The 16962-nt window shown below is 25.6% G+C and overlaps 1 protein-coding gene across 1 annotated transcript in view; it reads left to right on the top strand.

Moving 5' to 3' along the window:
* The window catches only part of rho-5 (rhomboid-5), a 307960-nt gene that overhangs the window by 257663 nt on the left and 33335 nt on the right, over positions 1 to 16962 (top strand). The window contains exon 5 of the mRNA XM_086914602.1: positions 926 to 1015. Coding sequence (XP_086770728.1) covers positions 926 to 1015 — 90 coding nt within the window. The remainder of the gene's footprint in view (positions 1 to 925; positions 1016 to 16962) is intronic.

Genomic DNA, 16962 nt, shown 5'->3' with positions numbered 1-16962 from the left:
TTAAATTCTATTAAAATAGATCCATTTAAATATCTCATCTTGTTGAAAAATTGTTAAAAATATCGAAAAATTTTTTCAGCAAAATCAAATAAAATAAGAATTGAATTTTAATTAAAATTTATTAAATGTAAGATAAGAAAAATATAAATAGAATTGCGTGTTTCTTATTCCTCATATAATAAACACAATATTTATATTTATATTGTTAGAATATTTTCCAATTTAATAATCTTTTAAACGATTTATTAGATTCTATTTAAAAATTAATCTTCCAAACAATGTCTTTTTTCTCTTAATAAAAATTCTTTTATCATCTCTTCAAATTAATTCAAATTTTATTTCTTTAAGCTTTATTTTAAATATTATCAATAATTTTAGAAATATTCTCCCTTTCTTTCTTTTACATCGTGAAATTTTGTGAAAATTTGTTATTTATAACGACAGAAGATTAAAATTTTTTTTTCATGATGTATAGCCGATACACTTGTCGAACTACTATAATCTACAAGGAGGCAACGTTATCCTCTCTTCTTCCAAAGTACAATTTCTGGTGTCTGGCGGAGATAAGAAAGTTTTCGTTCACAGGCCTCGAAGAGGAAAAACGTGTCATCTTGAAATATCGAAAATTTCCTTCCCTCGAAGGATAAAAATATTATGGCATCGCGAATTTACAAAAGAGGATATCGATCGTCTTCTTTCTAATCATCCACCTTTCTATCTATCCGCCAATTTTTATTAATGAATTTGTTTAATTATATTTAATTAAAAACAATTTCCCTTTGCTCCAGAATTTTTATCGAGTTTTCCAATCCTTTATCCTTCTGTCGTTGTTTAAATTTAAAAAATGCAAGAATAATATAAGCATAAAGCTTTTTGTCAGCATATATGTTTCTGTTTGAAATAATTAAAGACTCTTTTTGTTCAGGGTGTTACATTGAGAAGATGGCAGCAACCTGTGAGACGAAAAGATTCCGTGGCCAGAATGACTCTTTCGGGGCTTCATTATGTCGTCGAGGTGAGTCCTTTTTCTCTTTTTCATTATTTAATTTTTATATACATTTATATAAATATTAAATGTAAATATTTATGCGGATAAAATTGAAATTCTATCAATAGTTAATTATTATTTTTTAAGAAAAAAATATTTCACTTATGATATTTTCTGAAGATTTTTAAGTTTCAATTTGAAAAGAAAGCATTATCTTGCATAATTTAATGGTATTTAATATATCAAATTTATGAATATAGAATCATAAAGATATTGAATTTTATATAATTTTGAAATCTAGATAAAAAAAGAAATAATAACAAAGAATAATTTAATTTAAAAAATAAATCAAGTCTTAATAATTAATGAATCTCGTAAATATATACTTTAAAGATATGAATTTCATATAAATCTAGAACCTAAAGAAAGAAAGAAGGAATAATAATGAAACGTAACAATTGATCAAATCTCTAGAATTGAATTTAAAAAACAAAATTTAATAATAATAGATTGACTAGAAAAAATTAGAATTCAATATTTTATTTAATATAATTATCAATACATTATAAAAATCCTATATATAATTAGTTATTTATAAACAATAAATTATAAATTTCTTTATAATTACAATATTAAAAATATTATTCATAATTAACTGAGAAATATTTTATAAAATGAAAATAAAATAATTATATCTTCGATATTTCAATCCAAATGAAAACACTTTCAAATTTGAAAAATTCATCCAAAATTAAAATTAAAGACTTATCAATAACTATTGATTATCGCATAATCATATATTTATTTGCATATAATCTTCCCTTATTAAAGAATTTTATAAAAACTTTAAAACTTCCTAAACATTATCAGAAGTCCCCCTTCTTGCTTCAAGCTTCTCAATTCTCTCCATCAAAGTATCATCGTGCACGAATCACGCAAGACACTTTCCATTAAACGCCAATCAGAAAAGGAACCCATCCAGACATTGGATAGTCATGTTTCCTCCGACAGGAAACGAAGTATCGAACCGTTCGCATGTTCCATTTCCCGTTATTACCGATCGAGGAATCGAGGTAAACGAGTAAACAAGTTAATCAACGTTTCGTTATCATCAACCGACACACCGCTCGATCGGAGGCTAAGTTTCCTTCCAGACGAGTACGTAGTGTGTTCCAACGGAAATCGGCGCGATCATTAAGCTAACGAGCTTACCCTTCCTGTTTCGGGCCTGCGTCGAACTGACTTCGATATTTGGGACGAATTTTTAGACCTGATTTCTGCCGATCTACTTTGATTAAGATATCTCGTTTCGTTTTAGATTTTTTACTATTTACTTTTCTCTTTTTATTCCTTTTTTTCTTTTGTTATTACTTTGTGGAACATTTGGAAGATTTTTGATGCTATTATTCTTTGCAAAGTTAAGAAAAATACAAAATTCATTAAAAATAGTTTTTTAAAGTTTTAAGTTATAAATAAAAATGCATTTACGTATAACCTAAATTAAAATAATTTCAATTTTTCTTTTATATAATAAAAACAGTTTCTTTATAAATTCACGAATAACATAATAAATTGAAAAATTACAGAATTTTTAATCAATTTCGCGTTGGAGAACGAAATTTTTTCTCTAACTTTTTTTTCTAGAAAGTAATAGATAGAAGTATCGTTGAAAAGAGATTGCGAGTTTTCCAATTCAGAAAGGGATTTTTATCGATGAAATTCGATTGGCAAATGTTTGTGTTATAATTGTTGCATTCTTGAAAATTTCTCGAGGAGGATGTGCCTGAAGTTTAACCGCCGATTAAATTATAAAGTTGAATGCTCGGTAAACGTTCTTAATAATTGAAATTTTTTAATTAATAAAAATCGTTTATAGCTAAGTAGAATAAAATATTTTTACTAAGATATATGTAATATTGGAAATTAAAATAATTTTGAAACTTATTAAATAATCGAAAAAAAGTTTTAGACAAAAATTAGATTATTTCGAAGCATGGATACATAACGAATATGTGAAGGTCAATTTATTTTTTTAAATAAAATATATATTAAATATACATTAATGCAACTTGTTATTTTCTTTTGTTCTGTATGCAATTTAAATAATGATACAAATATGAATTGTAAAGCATTTAATTAATAATGGATATCGTCATTTATACTTGCTTATATATATTTAAGAATACATTTAAACTGTCAAAAATTATTTTTCAGAGTTATTTTATCAGTTAGTTTACATTATATCAAAGTGTGCATTTATAACATAATTAATAGTAATTATTTTCTAATAATCCAATGAGAAATGCTTGTATTTTTGTTTTCAAATTTTACTATTTGCATCCTACGATATAAGAAAATATGCAATAAATGGATATCAAACTAATCCGATATATGCATAATTATAAAAAAAAATAACACTAAAATGTACTCGAAATCATTCAACTTTTATCCAAAAAACATTTTTCATCATCATCCAAAAAAAGGTTCCAGACAATTAATTGTGTCATCCTATACATATATACATATATACATACATACATTTCCTTCTTCTCTGATCGATTAAAATTGTGGATGAAAAAGCGTGTGATGGCGAAATTATTATCTTGAAGTAAGTTTAATTTTAACGAGAATTTTCGTTGGGCGAAACGATTATCTTTTTATCGAGAGTTCGTTGAAGGTACACAACAAGTTTCTATTGGGTAAAACAATCTCGTTTTCCATAAGTTCCCGCTTGAATTTTCATCGTTGGGAGCCAACTTCAACTTATCTCGTATCTCCCTGCTTAATTACTTTTTTGACTTTGTTTCGAATTCCATTCGAGATACCAAGATATGAAAAGTGGGCTCTGATAAATGGAACTTTGTGCCTCCTTGAATTAATAGGAACGATGAGAACGAGAAATTATTGAAAAGGGAATTGCGAGCGATTGAAAAGATATTGAATCTGTCTTCCTTCTTCTGTAATGATATTATTTTCCCATTTTTATTATCGAAAATATAATGATAATTTTGTTGTTCTTACGTGTCGTTCGATGTTATAAATATTAATTAACAACAATATTAATGCAAATTAAATTGAAATGTCGAGGGAGAACGAATATTTCGTTTATTTTTTAATTCTATCGATTAACAAATGGAAATGAAATATAAGTGAATTATCGATCGATACACGTATTTTTAGAAAAATGAGTAAATATATACGAAAATTTTATTAATAGTGAATTATTATTTTTTTTATTATAATATTTGTATTTGGATTTCTATATCATATATCACTGCGAAGAATTAATTTTTAATTGAATCTGTTTCGCATGAAAGCTGTGATATTTTGTTATAATATTTTTTTTAATATTTTTCTAAAAATCTATTATTCTTTGTCATTCTGGTAACACATTATTGATCGATTTCAATCTTTCTTGGATTGAAGATTTTTTTTAAGATTTATTGAATCTTTAAACGAAGAAAGATTAATTGTTTAAGCAACAATAATTAATAACATGATTTCTTCAGGATTAAATTTTATAAAAATGTTTCTTTTTTTTTTTTTTTTAGAAATAAATCTGAAAGTTTATAGAATCTTAAACTTTCCCGAAACTTTTGAAACTTGAAATTCTATTTTTAAAGATTATTTATTTTATCGTAAACTGGGATAGAATACGTTTTTCTATCACGAAAGTAACCACAGAATTCTTTTTGTTATCGAATATCTTACACAATGGCTATAAAAATATTTGCACAGATGTATTTCGACGTATCACGATGCATCAGTTGGGAAACACTGTTTTCTAAAGTTGTGCAGAGATATCTTCCTTTCCCATTCTTTTTTTCCTTTCATTGGCTTTCAAATTTGCTGTCTAGCAAGCAGATCTCACGTCTGACTTGCACGGGAGAATGGTACTTGTGTCGCTTTACACCGAGCTGTGAACATAAGCTTTTATGTACAAACCCAACGGAGAGAAGTTTGTCAAGAATGAGCCTGGCAAAGAAAGTAGATTTAAACTGGAAGGCAGCATGTAAATCCTCTTTGACACTTTGCTTCAACGTTTTTGCCTTTACTGTATCTTTTGGTGACTTACGGAAACGAATTTACAAAATTGTCTCTGTGCATAAAAGGCATACATTTCTGGCAAAGTAATTAGAAAATTTAAAAGAATGATCCTAGAGATTAAAATGTATTGATATTTATTAGTTTTTAAGTTATTTATTAAGTTATAAATAATTTAAGTTTACGTTAGATGAAACGAAATGGAAAGAAAGTGAGATAAGTGTGATGTGACAGAGATAGAGGTATCGTTCTATCGTCATCTCACTTTATCTAAATTGCTTATAACTTTTAACTCTGGAACACTAATGCATAAATATGTATTTACTTTTCTTTTTTTTTAAATTGAAATTATGTTAAGTAAGAATCTATTGAAGAAATATCTTCATTACAAAATCTTTTAATAAAAATAATAAACTTGAAACACTAATAAACTTGTTATTTTACTTGACAATCACTGCTTTAAAAATGCTTAACAATGCTTTTAATATCTTATAATATCCATGAAATTTTTGTACCAATTTTTATTTTAATTTCTAGAACTCTGCTAGAAGATGTATATTAACAAGCTGTATATTATAATATGAGTTTATAATATCTAAATTAAGTAATCTGGAAAAATAGTTTTTTAAATAACAAAAGAATTCGTTTCATTATTATTAATATTATATTAATTATAAAGAATAAAATCATTATGTTTTCTTTTATATATAATTTTAAAATTACAATACATTCAATATGAAAAATATATACACATATATGTATAGTTTTGAGTGGTGGTGTACAAACAATTTAATTTTGCACTGGATAAAGTAGAACGAAAATATATGATGGAGATATAGATATCTCACTCTACCATCGTCTCATTTCATTTAATGCAAAATTAATCTTTCCACGACGCCTTTTTCATAAACTCAATATTATAATATTATAAATTATTATAAATTAAAGAAAAAACTCATTTTCTGATATGTAATTTCATTTTTAATGACATTTTATGTCCATCATATAACATCAAAAAAATAATAACAAGTAATTATTATAAAAATTAATTTAGAATATACTTTACCAATTTCGAAAGGATTAAGATTTTTATATTTATTTTAATCTCTAAAATCATTTCTTAACTTTTCCATTATCTATATTTTATTCTGACATTCTATAGAAGAAATATACTATAGATCTACAAGTTTTATATACAAGTTGCTGTTTTGTGTTCGAAAAAAAAAACTTGATAATTTCAAACAAGTTTTACAGAATTTCTTTAGATAATTGGATTATGATCGTGAAAATGTTGCAGAAAGAAATGTTACGAACTTCAATTCATCTGTAAGATAATTTGCCAAAAAAGTTCTTTTTAATAAAAGATTTTTTTTCAATGAGTGAATAGTAACGAAAATTTAAGTTTGTATTATTAATTTTTTAATTGTCAAATAGATCTATTTTTGGAAAATATTTCTTTATATATATATATATATAAATCGATAGTCAGTTAATATAAACTTTAATTGCTTGTAACTTAATAAATAAGTTTTCAATCATTTTTTGTATATTATATAATTTTTGTATTTCTTTTGATTTATGGAATCCATCTTCCAAAAATCCTTCATGAATATATTAACATCTTTTATTTATTGCATATACATATACTATACTCAATTAATTATAGTATGTGATTCAATCAGTGTTACAATCTTTTAGATGTTTATTTTCAAAGAAATTACAAATTTTTCTCATATTGAACATAATTAGCACAAATTCATACAGGATACCCCAAAAATGCAGAAACATTGGTTAACTGAAGATTTCAAACAATATTTTCTTTTACAAAAAACTTTTATTTTGGCTTCGTTAACGAGTTACTGGCGAAAAACACCGATCAATCGCCTATTATATACATGCCGCCGATTGAGAGCTCCAACAAACGCTGTAATTTTTTTCTGGTCAATGTTTTTCGTTAACATAGCCGAAACGAAAGGATTTCTTTCAAAGGAAAATATCGATGTTTCCACATTTTTGAAACCCATATCGCAAGAAAAACCTTTCATCTTCAATTATAAATTCAATCTCAATCAAAAGAAAAAGAGAAGAAAATGATCCATCTCTCCCTCGAAGCGAACGATTATATACGAAAATTAAAATTTCACATCCAAAACATAATTTCTTATTCATTTCGGATAACCCACCGCATTTGAATAAGTTGAATCACCTGGTTATCGATGTAACCGAGATCGTGGAGCAGAATCCAGGATTGAGCCTCCGTTTTAACTGGGCGGAAATCCACGCTTAATGACCCGTGATACCTCGGGAATTCTGTTAAATGCACGCAGCCAGCTACTGTTGGAATCAGCCGCGATTCGATCCAACGATTCGACCCGGGAAGTCCCCTCGTAATCGACGGATTATTCGGCGAAAAGTAGCTTATCGAGGAGGAACGGAGGAGGGATAGCATTGCTTCCTTAATAAATAATCACTTGTTCGCGAGAGAAACGTTTCCATTAACGTTTAACGAGCCGAAAGATATTTTCCAACCGGGTTAATGGCCCGTTCTTTCGAATTGTTTTTAAATTATTGGATTATTATCGATTATTAGCGAGAAATTCTTTATGAAGAGACATCTCGGGAAGATTTATTGTTACTTGGTAAAGTGAAGCGATACTTTTGATAGATTAGTCGTTGGTTTTTTTAAATATTTTATTTATAATTATTTTATTTATAAACGTAATTGAAAGCAATTTTTTTTTAAACATAAGACGCGATATTAAGGAATTTTTTATGTCAAGTTTTTATAAGTTTTATAAGTATATGTTTCGATATTATAAAGCTTTTCTAATAGAAGAGTATAAATTAAAGATTAAATTTACTCGCAATTCTAAAATCAGTTTATCAGTTTCTCTGTAACTTATCAATTTCAAAAATTAATAAAATCAAGCTCCACGACGAAATAATTTTCTAAATATTTTTCTCACTCGTGATGATACGATGAGAGTTTGTATTTTGTCTTTTCAAATTTTTAGGAAAATATTTTATTTCAATAAAATTAAGTAGATCTCATTTTTCTTCCTCATTCATCTTCGAAAATTTCTTTCCTTCTATATTTCCATATATTTTCTTTAAATTTTGGAAAAATATTTTCGAAGGAAAAGGAATATTTTATTTCAATAGAACTAAGTAAACGATTTCTTCGAAAATTTCTTTCGTTTTGTCTTTTCTTAAATTTTAGAAAAATATATAAAAAAGGGAAGAAAACGATTTCAATAAAATCGAATAGATTCTCCATTTTTCAACACATGATCAATTTCTTTGAAAATTTCTTCTTCCACGTTCTTAATGAATTTTATAATAATATTTGCGAAGAAAAGATATCTCGTTTCAATAAATTTAAATTAAATTCCCAATTTTGTTTCCCTAATTGATTTCTTCGAGAATTCCTTTAACCCTTTTATTTTATCTTAAATGCTGAAAAAATGTTTGCGAAAGAGAAATGATATTTTATCTCAACAGAATTAATAGGATAAAAAATATTCTTATTTTCTTCCATTGTGAGTTATAAAAAAAATATATGTTGTAACTTTTGGAAAAAATATTTATAAAGAAAATTTTACTTCCAAAAATGTTCCTCACTTTTATTTTTTTATCGTATGCATAGAATTATACTAATACTCAATTTGCATTCTACTCGATTATCACATCTATGCAAATCGAATACAAATATTTTTAATAATCAAGTATGTAAATAAATTAATAAAAATATTATGTAACTCTTTGTAATATTTGTATGTAATATATATTATATATAATAATATCACATGATTCTATTTAAAAAAAAAAAGACATCTTCGTATGATCTCCATCTGCAGAAACTATAAATAATGTAACAATCTAATTCCTTACACCAAACAACATTCTTATATAACATTCTTTACTTAAAAGATATTTCTCTGTATTTAAATAAAACAAATACTCCATATTGCATATCTCCATCAGGTTTATACTCCATAAATATCAGAGAGAATTGGAATTATAATTGGTACGTGCAAGACAATAATTGCAGCTCGCCATTTATTCGTTCCATTTCTCGTTTTCCGTCGTCCAAGTCGATGGCCCTCGTATATAAATTAGACTACGTTTGTGAAACCTTGAAGAAGAGATAGCGAATAATTATCTAGTGGAAACTCGTGAACAAATTAATACCGTTGCCCTTCTACGGAGGGCAATGTCTGTTTTATTTCAATTATTATTCAGAAATTGAAATTGGTAGAAACGATGATGGGACCATCTCTAAGAATCAATAATGTTTGAGCTGAGGTATGGATTGTTGGTATGATACCAATCGAGCCAAGTTTGAACTTGGAAAATAGATAGAGAATAGAAGAGATGGAATTAAGTCTCGTTACAATTGGGAAATTGATTTTTTCTCGGGAAATTTCATGTATACGTGTGCGCGGGGATCGAATGTAAGTCTTTGCACACGGGAACAAAGAGCAAACCGAAGCAGACCAGAGCAAACAGTGAGGAAACGGAAAGAAAACTGAAAGGAAAAATTAATCGAATGGCGAGTGTGAGAATAATTGTGCAAACATTATCAATCGAGGATCGAGTTAATCGTTTCTCTGGCTCGTTACCAAGTAGAACAGAATTAATTTGCAATTTGTAATTCTTATTAATAGATAATATTAGTTTAAAAATTAATAATAAATAATAATAATATGAATAACTCATGATGATGAGGAAAAAACTGGAGTAAAATTTATAAAGATTTTAAAAAATTAATTTAAATTTTTTATTTCCTTCTGCAATGATAATTCTAATACTATTATCTAATTATACTTTGGAAGTTTTCATTTCACTTAACTCTTCGACACAAAAAATCAAAAGTAAGCTTTTCAATAGATTTTTAATATTTTTGATAAGAATCAAGTTCGAAATATAATAATAATTTTTATTAAATTTTATTTTTACCTTTTCTATATATTAAATTCACAGAATGTATATATTCATACTCGTCTAATAGATAATTCTCTATCAAAATTATTTTTAAGTTTTTAATTATTTAAGTCTCAAAACAAGATTAATATTTAATACAATATAGAACATATAAGATTGTTTAATTATATTTAAAATAACATCTTAATATCTAGAAACGATCAATTAATTTTTTTTTATTAAATATGTTTAAATATATTTTTTATAGGATAATTATATTATTGATTTAAAAAAAAAGAAGAAGGAAAGAAAGTTGAAATGATAAAAATTATCATTTGTTGTTTCTATTATTTATTATACTTAATTTAACAAAAGAAAAACAAGAGAGAAATGTTCAAAAAAATGAAAATCATCAATTTCAAATGAAACAATGAAATTATCCCATAATCGAGTTTTGTACACGAACAATGGAAAATCCTGCACAATTACGAAATTATTGTACTATCTATCGATCTAAAAAAAAAAAAAAAATGAAAAAATGACAAAATGAAAAACAAAAAAGAAAAACGAGAAAAATGAAAATCATCAATTTCAATTTTAACAGAGAAATTATACTGTAATTCAATATATACGAACATGGAAATCTTGCATAATTACGAGATTATTGTTTGTCCTGTATCAGCCTGTTGTAGTGAACTAAATAAATGTGGATTCACTGTTGTAATTTCGACTAGGGAGGAAATTGATTCCCGACAGAATTCACCTATTGTTCTTGTATTCGAATACGCCCATTGTAACGATATTCTGTCTCTTCCCTTCGATCATGTAGTATTTCCATGTCACCCTTTATTACCTGTTCTTTGTTCTTCCGCGTGTATAATAGTCCCACGTTCAAACCTGTTCTAAATGTTGTAGAAAAAAGAAATGGATTTTCATCAAGAAGAATAATCGAAGTAAAAATTTTTTGATCGACGATTCTTAATTTGGTTTCAAGGTTTTTTTAGTTTTCGACAATAAATATGACTTTCGAGATATTTTTTCTTCATTCCTCTCATGATAAGAAACAAATTATTTTCATTAATTTTTAATGGCAGAAAATCGTGTCTCTTTGTGATTATTGTCTTTTCTTTTAAATTTGTTTCTTGTATTAAAATCTGATTTTATATCCTTTTTATATTTAAAATACATAAACTTTTATATCATATTTGTTTCTTGAATCATGTTGTAAATTATTTTTTAATTACTAAATTTTAAAACTTTTTTGGATCTATATACATAATTCAGATGTTGTAGAATAATTTGTAGAATATTATTGATATACAGCAAAATTCAAAATATAATATTAAAAAATCTTGTAGAACAATTTAAATAATTTTCAATTGCACGTTTCTGTTTCGTAAATCCCCCAACATAATCATTTTTCAATTTCTAAAATATTTTCTTTTTAATATCTATTGTCGATATTATATTTTTACTTCTGTAATATCATACATGAAACATTAACATTAATATCAATTTCATAATACAGTAATAGGAAAAGTGAGATTACAGAAAAAATAAAATACATGATGTAGCTCGAATAACTCGAGCATTATTTTACAGACAAATTCACTTAACCCGAAAATTCTGATTTCAATGAAAATTTTGTGCGCGCGTAGGTCATATCAGATTGCACATAGAATAACTTTCTTTCAAAGAAAAATCTTTTTGATGGAATGAAATCCATCCTAGAAGTTTTTTCATATTTTGGTTACTATTTCGTTGGGAAATATTTTTTATATACAAAATAATAAAATACTAATTTTGTAAAATTTTTCTTGCAAGTGAAAAAATTATATTTAACGAAAGAAACTGAAAAAAAAGATTGAAACCTTAAACGTCTATTTTATCCTTTGACAATCTATTTCGCTGAAAAAAATTCGCATATATAATCTTACTATTCGTATTTTATAATAATTATAAGTATTTTTATAACATAAGATTAATATTTTTATCACTAACAATTTCGTATGTATATAGAGAACGAATAAATTCTTTGAGAATTAATATATATCTACTATATGTTTATTGGGAAACTATGTAAGGATAGTAGAACTTTTGGATACTAAATCTTCTAATATTATAGAGTTTTCTACATCCATATTAGTAGAGGAGACAAAAGTAAGAAGATAATAGAATTTCCGAATAATAAAAATCACTTTCTTTAATATTAACTTCATTTATTCAAATGGAAATAAACAAAATTAACACATTATTATTTTTTTATAGTTTTATGATGTCTGTAGATTGTAGACTTTTTTAATTATTTTGCATTTTATTTCGATAGTTAAAATTAATTTTTAATAATATTTAATATCATATATAATTTAATATACATAATAGTTTTTCGTTTGTCATCGCATATTAAATTAAGCTTAAAATATATAAATAAATTAAGGTTTCATAATTATTATGAAAAGAATTATTTTCGAATACAAAAAACTGTATATATAAAATTTAAATATCGCTAAGAAATGGCTATTCGAAGATACTATATGCTTAAAAATATTATCTAAAAATTAATTCATTATCATCTATTTTAAATCTGGAATTATTGTGATAGCATACAAAATTTTATTGAAAAAATCTTGAACGAAAGATATACTTAAAAATAATTGTATTATTTGTTCATTGTTATTATTAAACAAACGGTACTTAATCGAATATAAAGTTTTCTTTCTTACAAAATAATAAATTATTATTGAAAATCATTTATTATAATATTCGTTAAAAGCATTCTTCAGATAGTCATTAACTAATCATTCATTAACCTCTAATATTGTATTATTTATAATAAAATAAATAAACACATGTACAACATACATAGATTTCAAAAAATTTTAGTAAAATTGATATTCACTTAAAACACATAACAATTAGCTTTTAAATATTGTCAGAATAATAAAGTACAACAACAATTCAAAATGTAATATCTTGAAATTGCATCGATTATAATAGATAGATCAATAGATTAACATGCAATGAATGCGATAAAAATAATTTCTATGCACTATGATTGTTCGTATTTCAGATTTAAGAAGAAGAAAAAAAACCGAATCGATACGATTCTCGTATCACCATGAAACATTAACTTCACGATGTGAACAACTGTTTTCTGTTTTTTTCTAGTGAAATATTTTAAAATTCTATCAGCAGATGGCAGCAGCAATCAAAAACATCGAGTATATTTCTTTGAATATGGCGTTAATAGATTAATACATAACGATAAAAATAATTTCTATGCATTGATTGGTTTTCAAGCTTGAAAAAAAAAAAAAAGAAATCGATGCGATTTTTAAGACGTCGTAAAACGTCCAATTGCATCGTTATTCTTTTCCAGGTCACGTGCAAAATATTCTAATGCGTCTTTGTATATACAAACGGCACACTTTTCTCGAACAGCAAGGCGGAACCAAGATGGGGCGGTGATTGTCCGGCTTGTTTCAGTTAGTAGTCGGAAGAGCTAAGTGGCAAGTTTTGAAATACGGTCGACTGTAGCCTCTGTATAACTTTAGTAGACCAAACTTCCGGTGGACAATGTTCCCGTACGGAAAACGGGGGCTCGTATGCGCAACGCGTTTCCTCTGTTTACTATGAAGAAAGCCAAGTCCCATGGCTGTTGTTTCCTCGCTAATATTTGAATTTTCTACCAAAGGCACGATGGAAATTACTATTACGTGGAAAAGTACCATTCGGTTTTAATGAATATATAATTTACAGTCGAACGTGTAATTTTGTGATAAATGAATTTATTGAAATTCGAACTTTGTAAAGTTATTTATAAAAATTTTTATGGAGTCTTCTTTATTCAATTAAGAAAAATATAACGAAACATTTCTATTCTATATATTAATATTATAGAAATTGTTGAGATGAAAAAACTTTAGAAGAAAATAATTTTTTCTCATTTGAAAAAGAATAATAATTACATTGATATTAATATTTAAATATTATATTTATAGAAATTATCTGTACCATTTATGTTAACTTATTTAACGTATCTTAGACTTATTTATTAAGTTACAAACAGTTTATATTTTGTTTTGGCTTTTAGAATATGCTCTTTAAAGATAATCTCACGTATATATTAGCACTAGATTGCATATAGATTAAAATCTTAATTCCGGCTTCTCATATTTCCATCATACATCATACTCCTATCTCCTTCTTTGCTATTGAATAATAGAAAAACAGTCTTCTAACAATATCATACTACAATATCATATCCATAATTAAAACATTTCTCTCACTCGAATCACGATCATCGAAATAACATAAATTTTGAAATATCATAAACGTCAAACGGTATAATCCGACGGTTTTAATCAAATTCCAATTCCGTTAAGACCTGAAAAATATCCTCCGGGGAAAAATTTAAGTGGCCTGGAAATATTCTATTCAATTTTCCGTAGCAACGATTACCATGTCAACTGGTTGACGTTCCCCGTTGCGTATCGTCGGGGAATATAATACTCGGCAGGTTGGAACCGTAACAAAAGGTTGTAATTGCGATCAAATCGATCCGGTCAGACAGTTCGATTTTCCCTCGTTGAACGTCGCCGACGCGTGCACTCGTTTCGAACGCCAATTCTCCCTGTTCCGCAATAATGAAAGTATAAATATTCAGGGAGGAAGCGGCATGGGATCGCGAATCGATACAATTCATTACGATATCTCACGTTGATCCCGCCCGATGCCACGCACGTAGTAAATGCGTAGACGGAGATATCTCTCGTGTCTATCGAGCGACATGCACATGCATTTAAATTGCCGAAATTATAGATCGAAATACGGGAGGATCTTGGCGGTGTGGGGGGCGGAATGGCTCGAGGGGGTGGAAATATTGAATTATTTTATAACTGCGTGATACGTGAAAGGAACAATGATGTTTCTTTCCTTTTTTTTTTTGATTGATAAATTATTGTTATTAAAAAAAAAGAAGTAAATAATATTGTAAAAAGAAAAAAAGAATAGTAAAATAAACGAATTGTTTCGATGAGTTATTCCAGTCAGATCATCATTTTGTAGATCAAATGGTTTGAAGCTTAGATCGTCTATTAATTATTAATTAGATTGTCTAAGTAAAATTCGATTAGTCAACTCGTTGGGATGAGTTCTGATTCTTTTTTCATAGTTTATATTATATTATTTTTAATCATTAGTAGGTTTGGTTTATATCTATAAATGGCCACATGATGTGATGTGTTAGGGAATATCAAATATTAGTCTTAGTTTTATGTAATATTTTTAGATTGGAATTAGTAGGAGACTTCATAAGGTAAGTCCATATTAGCTTTGTAGATAATTTATTGTATATATTTATTATATATTAATAACAGTTAAAATTTTCTATTAATAAGCCAATACATTTTATGTAATTTAAAATGCTGACATATGTTTTCGATTAACGATGAAATCAAGTTTAATATTTCAATATAATAATATTGTGTCATGATGATATTTGTAAAATTTTCTTATAAATTTATTTTAGAATTTCAAGATTATTTTATTACACATGAGTAAATGCACTTTAATGTTAGCTATAATACAAAAGAAAAGAAATTTATGTATATATAGATGATTTTAAAAAAACATTGTAAAAAAAAATTGTTCATTTATCTGATTTGCTATTTAATATCAAAAATTAAAAATTTCCTAAGAGTAAAAGTTTTTAAAGTGATTTACTTATTTTCATAATATATTGTTAAATTATGTGTTTAATTTAATTGCTTTTTTGTCTTTCATTTTTTGATAATCTTCAAATTTTAAGAAAAAATATAAAAATAATAGTCATATTACCTTCTTTATATATATATATATATATATGTAATTTCTTTTTTAGACAAGCATTTATTTCTTTTTCTAACTTTTTCTAATATATACAATTTGTATTTTGTATATATAATATTTGAAATGAATGTATTATTCTTAATTCTTATTAATAATTATCTATCAATTCTTATCAGTAAATTAAAAAATGATAAATGATAAAATTTGTCAGTATTGGAAGTATGGCAACAAATTGAAATAGTGAAAATGACCATGAATTTAAATTGTTGAAATTATAATAATGCAAAAGAATTGGAATACAAATGGATCATTGGTACCTTACTGATAGATAGAATAATGGTTTGAAGAGAGAAAATACATTACAAGGAAAAAATAATTGATATTGACAGCTTGAGTTGAGTTTTTCCTGTATAACTCGTGCAATGTCAATATTGGTTTGATAATTGGATTGGATTTCTTATTTTTGTCATTGGGAAATGTAATCTACTTTAATTTTAATAATTTTCGGATAATGAAATTATAAATTTGAAACATGAATCGATAACAAATGCATTTCAAATAATAATCTGAATCTACAAAATTTGTTAATGAAAAAATTAACAATTTTAAGTTTTATCTTATCTGTGATACATGAATATTAATAAAAGTGTTAAAAAAAAAATGTAATACTAAAGTATCATAATATATATGCGAATTTATTCAAAATTTGCGATATATAATTATAAAATTTAAAGAAATAGTAATGAAAAAATTATTTTAAAAAATCTGTTAATGCCATAATTATTGTATTTATTTTTAATATTTTCATAATTACTATGCAATATATTAAAAAATTAAATTCAATGATATAAATAAATTGAAAAAAAAATTGCAAGTGATATATTATATTATTCGTAATAAATAATAATCTTGATAATTTTTTAAATTTCTTTTTAATATTTACATTTTAATTCATTCTAAAACAATAAATGAAAAAGATGGACGTAAAGTATATACATAAATATATACTTATGCAAAAGTAAGTTTTAGTTAATTAATAAAAGATAATTAGTAAATTAATTATGCAAATTTTGTAAATAAAATTTCATATAATAATAAATAAAATATAATGTATAATTAAATATAAAAATCTATTCCTGATTTGCATTAACAATGATATAATATAAAAAATTTTAAAT

The sequence above is a fragment of the Apis florea genome, unplaced genomic scaffold (assembly GCF_048593485.1).
Source record: "Apis florea isolate Af1SG1 unplaced genomic scaffold, ASM4859348v1 contig_3696_pilon, whole genome shotgun sequence".
Taxonomy (NCBI): domain Eukaryota; kingdom Metazoa; phylum Arthropoda; class Insecta; order Hymenoptera; family Apidae; genus Apis; species Apis florea.
This window is presented reverse-complemented; position numbering and strand designations above follow the sequence as displayed.